The sequence below is a fragment of the Myotis lucifugus genome, unplaced genomic scaffold (assembly GCF_000147115.1).
Source record: "Myotis lucifugus unplaced genomic scaffold, Myoluc2.0 scaffold_27, whole genome shotgun sequence".
Classification (NCBI taxonomy): Eukaryota; Metazoa; Chordata; class Mammalia; order Chiroptera; family Vespertilionidae; genus Myotis; species Myotis lucifugus.
Genome location: NW_005871075.1, coordinates 4,538,271 through 4,544,270, shown reverse-complemented (window position 1 = coordinate 4,544,270; position 6,000 = coordinate 4,538,271). Strand labels below are relative to the sequence as shown.

The window sequence follows — 6,000 nt, the reverse complement described above, 5'->3', positions numbered from 1 at the left end:
AGAGGTTCAAGGTATCTCTGAGGTCTGTTTAAACACTAATAGGATTTTAGGCCAGCATCCAGTCAGAGGGATGGTTCACAGACCCAGTCAGAGGGATGGTTCACAGACTCAGGGAGTTGGAAACAGATTAAAAACACACACAAAACAACAGATGTCGACATAAATTCACACATAAAGTTACAGTTAAAAAAATTCACACATAAAATAGAGTATTTGCATAGCAAGACATTTTTCGCCCTACAACCTGGCAGGAAAATATAAACTCAGGTGCCTATTTTGATAAACTCTGTATTGAACGCTAAGGATGATATACCGTTGAACATGTCTTGAAATGATTGACCTTGTATATCATACCCCTTGCTCAGACAAATGAAATTCCAAACTCTTTCTCTTCGCCCACAAAAACAACGGGAACAAGGAGCCTGTGGTAACAGCAAGCTTGTCGTGAAAAAGTTTTTGAATCTACAAAGATGGCAGCTGTGGCAGTAATGCAATACACACTCGTTGTCTTACCTCACCACCGCCAAGCAAAGCCCGCACTTGTGTTGAGTTTTGCAGTATAAACCCAGCTCATCTAAAATATCTGCTCTGAGCCACTTCAATATAAAATTGATCATCATGAAACAAATGTCACCGCACAACTGACACCTTGAAATTTCTGCCTCTGGCCCTCCCACGCGACTGGTCCATCTGCTCAAAGTAACAGCGTTGAGTAATAACCAGTCTAGTTTAAGATGTCATTACACATTTTTTTGGATCTCGCTATAAAATGAACACTCCTAAGCTTCGCATATTCTCCTCTCCTCAAATGCTGTTCTCCAGTCTCAAGAAGCTCTAGGCTCTTGCTCACCGACCTTTGAGTTGGACCAAATGATAACATGCCTGTGGATTTGCTCACACTCCTCTGTACAAAACTCCTTCCTTTTCTGGAAGTCCAAATTCATATTTGCCATCAATCTCAAATGTTACTCCACAGGATTGGGGTGTACAGCGAAGAGAGCAGAGTGGTCTGTCTCTTCCAGCAATTTCCATTGGCACGTCCCTTCTGGCTTTTAGGCCAGCAGTTCTGAGACAGGGATTCCCTGTTTTTGTTTTTTAGGTGGGGTTGTCCTAGGAGGGTTTGCCTAGACATTCTGTAGATGATTAGTGCCCAGGGAACACGAATGTTCTTCCTACCTCACTTTACTTACAGGGGAGGCTCTGACCACGCTGCACTGCTACCAACACAGATGCTCTGTGACAGCTATGCACGTCCCCATTGCCCTCACACAAACCACAGCTTCCAAGAGATGCCACTTCTATTCCTTTCCCTCTCCCTCTGCACCTGCCTTTTCCTTCTTAGTCTCCTCTTCCACCTTAAAAATTCCTCTTGACTGTCACACACCACCTCCAGTGAGGCCAGAGGAGATGGGAGAGCCCAGAGACACCATCTAGGCAAACATCTCAGAAAACCATAACCCTGTCACTTGTGGTAGGGGTTGCCTTGCACCCATGCACCTTGCCTTGAGCAAGCATGAGCATTGCGGACAGTCCCACCGAGGCTGATTCGCCAGCTTTGTGCTGAGAGTCCAGAGCAGGTGACATTTCTGGGACTGCAAACCTGAAGGTGCCCAAGAGCTGCCACCTCCTTGATCAACTTGAAGGGTCAGAGGTCACGAGTTGGTGGGAAGATGTGGAAGGCCATGAACACCTAACCCTAAAATTATAAACAAAGGTTCCAAAGCTCTCACCCCACAACTTTAAGAAAGCCGAGACACTTGAGAAAAGCTGTCTGAATTATGGAAGCTTTTTAATTCCTCAGTGTAGAGCCTGCATTCTCAGTGTGACCTTGACTCGGCGGAGAGAGGAGAGCAAACACCTCTCAGTATTACAATGGTTTGTGGCACTCCAAAGCTCAATATCACCCAATAAAATTTTGTTTAATATTTAATTTTTCTCATTAGGGAGAATTTAAATTCAATTTAATTTTTTCTTCTTGGAGGGTGGTCATGAAAAAATTACTGAGAAACCGTGGTGTGGGCACAAACATTGCAAAGTGAGGAGCATCGACTAACAACTGGCTTCTCTTCCAAATGTTGGTACTTGAGCTGCGTGTTGAGGGAAGGGCATGCGAAGGCCCCGCATCACTAGCTGGTCCCTGGGCTTGTTTCTGTACATGCCTACCCATCTTTCCCTTCTTCAGGTCACCCCAAGTTCAACCCCTAAGGATTCACTGACTCTCAGAGTGGATGTGAACCAAGTTCCTATTTTGCTTCACTTATTTTCCAAGCACATGCAGGGTGGCAACTTTATTTACAAGAAAAAAAAAAGGCAAAGCAAATACAATGGCAAAAATATGTACATTATTGTAGAAAAGCAAAGTTCTATAAAAAGTAAAAAACAAAAACACTCCCCACCCTATCCCAGGAATATTTGATAACGAACTCATTACGTCCTGAGATTTTTCTCCCACGTAGTTACCTACTGGTATTGGCCAAGCAAGATCCCCTGGGGTACAAAGCATGTTTAGGATGAACTCTAAGCACCTCTGTTCCCTATTTGGCTGGAACGCCAGGCTTTATGTTATCATCCTGCAAGAAGCCCTCGCGCAGGTCGCACATTTAGACGTGGGGCGTAACGAAAAGAAAGCTCCTCAGCTCATCACCCATCGAGAGGAAGGGTTCCACTGACAGGTCAAACCTGCTTCACAGGCTTTTATCAGCACTCTGGCTCCGACCAGTCCACACAGATACGCTGACGCTTATCCGAGAAGATGCCCCAGGAAGCAGACATGCCAAGAATTAAACAGCAGGGGGTGACTAATTATCTTTTCTGTGATTGGACATCCTCTGGGATGGTTTTTAATTGGCCTTCTGTTGCCCTGAATGAGCTATGACACAAAAGGATAAAAGGCCTGCATGTTTTGAGGTTGTTCTAGTAGAGAGGCAACTCTGAAGACTGCCCCCTTCACCTCCCAAGGAGCCTAATGAGGACTGCCTCCAAGACCCCCTCCATTTTCAATCACTTTTTATCCGATGAGAAAACGAGACGCACAGACACTGCCTACTGGACGACACACTGTGTCAGAGAGATCGCTGTATGCTTTCCGAGGTAGACTATTGTGTGATATCTTCATAAGATAAGGCCCTATGTGTGCCCGTAGCGGGGTAAGATGGGTGGTACTTCCGTTGCCTTTTCAAAGCTAACCCAAAATCAAAACCAAAAGCCCAGGGATTTCTCATCTGCAGTTTTTCTTCTTTTTTTCTTTTTAAAACACATTTTCACATTGTAAACAAAGCGTGTTCTATCCTGTATTCGAGTTTTGCCCTCTTCTTCCACATCTCTGAGGAACTCTATATACAGGAGTTCCCGTGACCATCAAGAGAATTCCACTTTCACCGATGACACGGAACTCCTGCCCTTATCATCTTGCTGGCAAATCTTTAGGGAAAATAAAGTTTATTTACAGTATTTCTGCTTTTCCATACCAATTCTAATGAGAAGTCCATATTCTTAAGTTCCCAGCCAGCGACTGCGTTTCTCCCCTCCAGTGTCCTCTCCGTGACTTATCTCAGAAGCTTCGAGCCAATGTTTAAAATGTACACTATTTACAAATGAAGTGTCCAAACTCTGTATTCCCAACATCCAATCAGCAGGGAGCCCTTCGGAAGTGTTGTCATGGGCTGTGATTCAGAACTTGAACAAGTTGATAAAGTCCTGGGGAGAGAGTGAAACGGAGCAGCTCTCGGGGTTATTGGCTGTGCACGGGTGGTCAGTGCCCTGCAAAGGAACATCAAGGTCAGGTTTGAGTTCTCAGAAGCATCTCGTTGGCTTGGAGCACCATAAGGCATTGCCCAACTCAAAACAACATCCCTCTGCCAAGAATGCCATAAATTCTGCAAAAACTAAAGAGGTGTGTGTGTGTGTGCGCGCGCGAGTGCGCGTGCGCGCACTTGTGTGCAGGGATGGGAGAATTTGGGGGTGGGTGGGTTGCAGAAAAAAATAAACCTAAAGGGGGGGGGGGCTAAGGAAATTATGGTCTTTGAAAGTTTTTTTCCCCAGGGAAAGAACTGGTTTTATCTTCACCTTCAGCTGGAGGTTGCAATTAGGAAAGGAGTTGGCGTCGTAATGGCTGGTACTATTGGCTCTTAGGGGCTGGGCAAGGGGCCTGTGGCTGCCACCTCCGAGGAACATACCTTCCAGGAAAGAATGTGACAGTGTTTGCAAAGCTGTAGGGTGTCTCCATACTGCTCTTTCCGTGGGTAGCATCGCACAAGTTTAAAATACATCTTCTTCCAATCCAGCTGTCCTTTGTCCGACAGAATCAATCGCTTGCGGATCTAAATATCAAATAAAAGTCATTGCAGGAGAGTTCAGCAAGGAGAGAGCTTTTGGTTTTCTGGTTCTGAAAGTTCTGCTCCCACCGCTTCCCTCCTTTTTCATCTCTATCCTATAATAGCTAAGGGGAAATGGCCAAGATAGAAAGAAGCTTCTGATAAACAGCTTTTAATCAGTCTTTAAAAGAAACACGTGCTTGGTGACATCTTTCTAGTGCAGCGGTTCTCAACCTGTGGGTCGCGACCCCTTTGGCGGTCGAATGACCCTTTCACAGGGGTCGCCTAAGACCATCCTGCATATCAGATATTTACATTATGATTCATAACAGTAGCAACATTACAGTTATGAAGTAGCAACAAAAATAATTTTATGGTTGGGTCACAACATGAGGAACTGTATTTAAAGGGCCAGAAGGTTGAGAACCACTGTTCTAGTGACCTCCACTAAACTGCATTTGGCTAGTACTGGCCAGGTAGCTCAGTTGGTTAGAGCATCGTCCAAATATGCCAATGTTAGTTGTGGGTTCGATCTCTGGCCAGGGCACATAAAAGGAACAACCAATGAGTGCATAGGTAAGTGAAACAATAAATCAATGTTTCTCTCTCTCTCTCTCTCTCTCTCTCTCAAAATCAATAAATTAAAAAAAATTAAAGTTTAGGTGATCTCAATGAACAATGTCAATCTTTTCTTTGCTCTAGCTTGAGTGATCATTTCCAGGGAGATGCAGTGACTGCCTGGCACAGTGGCTCTATTTTATATCTAAATATTACAGGCTTCATGAGCAGAACTAGTTGACCTCACACTTCTATATAAAGAAGTTGGAAAAAAAGACTGAGGCAGCATGAGGAGGGGGAAGAGCCTAGAGTTGGCGTCAAGAGGCCCAAATTCAAATTCAAGGCCAGTTTCTTCAACTAGAGAACCCCTTCAGTAATTTCGATGTTACTCAGCCATTTGTGGCCCGAGTCTCCTCATCTGTTTAAAGTGGGCATCATGATATCCACCCTTCCTGGGGTCATTAATATAAAATGAAATAATACCTGTAAAGCTACTTTAGCTGTAATATATCATAAAAGTATGTTACTTTGTTATAGAAAAGAAGGACTGGTGTCAATTTGTGAATTTTTTTTTTAGAAAGTTGTAAAGTGTGGATGGTTATGAAGGTGTTTTTTCCCCCCATCAAAACCACCTAGAAAATACCAAAATCTCACACACACAATTTAGAAAGTCCTCCGACTGTTGTTTTCCAGTCAAACCAGGGAGCCCTGGAGGGTGGGCACCCACACTTCAAGCTTGAGAAGACGCCAAGGAAGCTTGAGGGTGGGGACCGAGGAGGGGGGAGAAGGAAGGAGTGTCCGCGGGGCGCACCGACCTGCCGCTCGGAGAAGTGGTACAGGCAGAGCCTCTTCCACAGCAGCCGGTCCTCGCTGAGCACGTGCAGGTTGGGGCCCACCTGGCCCAGGCTGACCAGGTCGCGCCCGTCGCTCAGCCTCTGCATGATGTTCAGTTGCAGGCACAAAGGCAGGTCGGTGAAGGTGAGGCCTTTGAAGGCAGGCTGTGGGGAGAAGGTGATGTTAAGTCTTGGGGCGGAGAGCAGCAGGTCACCAGACGACAGCCCCCAAGGATGCAGCTGTCCCCTCACCCTCCATCTTCAAGCTGGTTTATTGATCAGACATCAAAGCAGCA

General features: G+C 45.5%; 1 protein-coding gene across 2 annotated transcripts in view; it reads right to left on the bottom strand.

The window, feature by feature from the left end:
* Positions 1 to 1,354: 1,354 nt before the first annotated feature.
* FBXO32 (F-box protein 32) overlaps positions 1,355 to 6,000 on the bottom strand; it is a 32,377-nt gene continuing 27,731 nt past the window's right edge. Inside the window, exons 7-9 of one of the 2 annotated variants that reach the window (XM_023751958.1) lie at positions 5,687 to 5,869; positions 4,176 to 4,319; positions 1,355 to 3,696 (exon numbers count right to left, since the gene is read on the bottom strand). In XM_023751958.1, coding sequence (XP_023607726.1) covers positions 3,670 to 3,696; positions 4,176 to 4,319; positions 5,687 to 5,869 — 354 coding nt within the window. In that variant the 3' untranslated portion in view covers positions 1,355 to 3,669. Of the gene's footprint in view, positions 3,760 to 4,175; positions 4,320 to 5,686; positions 5,870 to 6,000 lie in introns of both variants that reach the window. The other variant, XM_006086323.3, reaches the window with a different exon arrangement.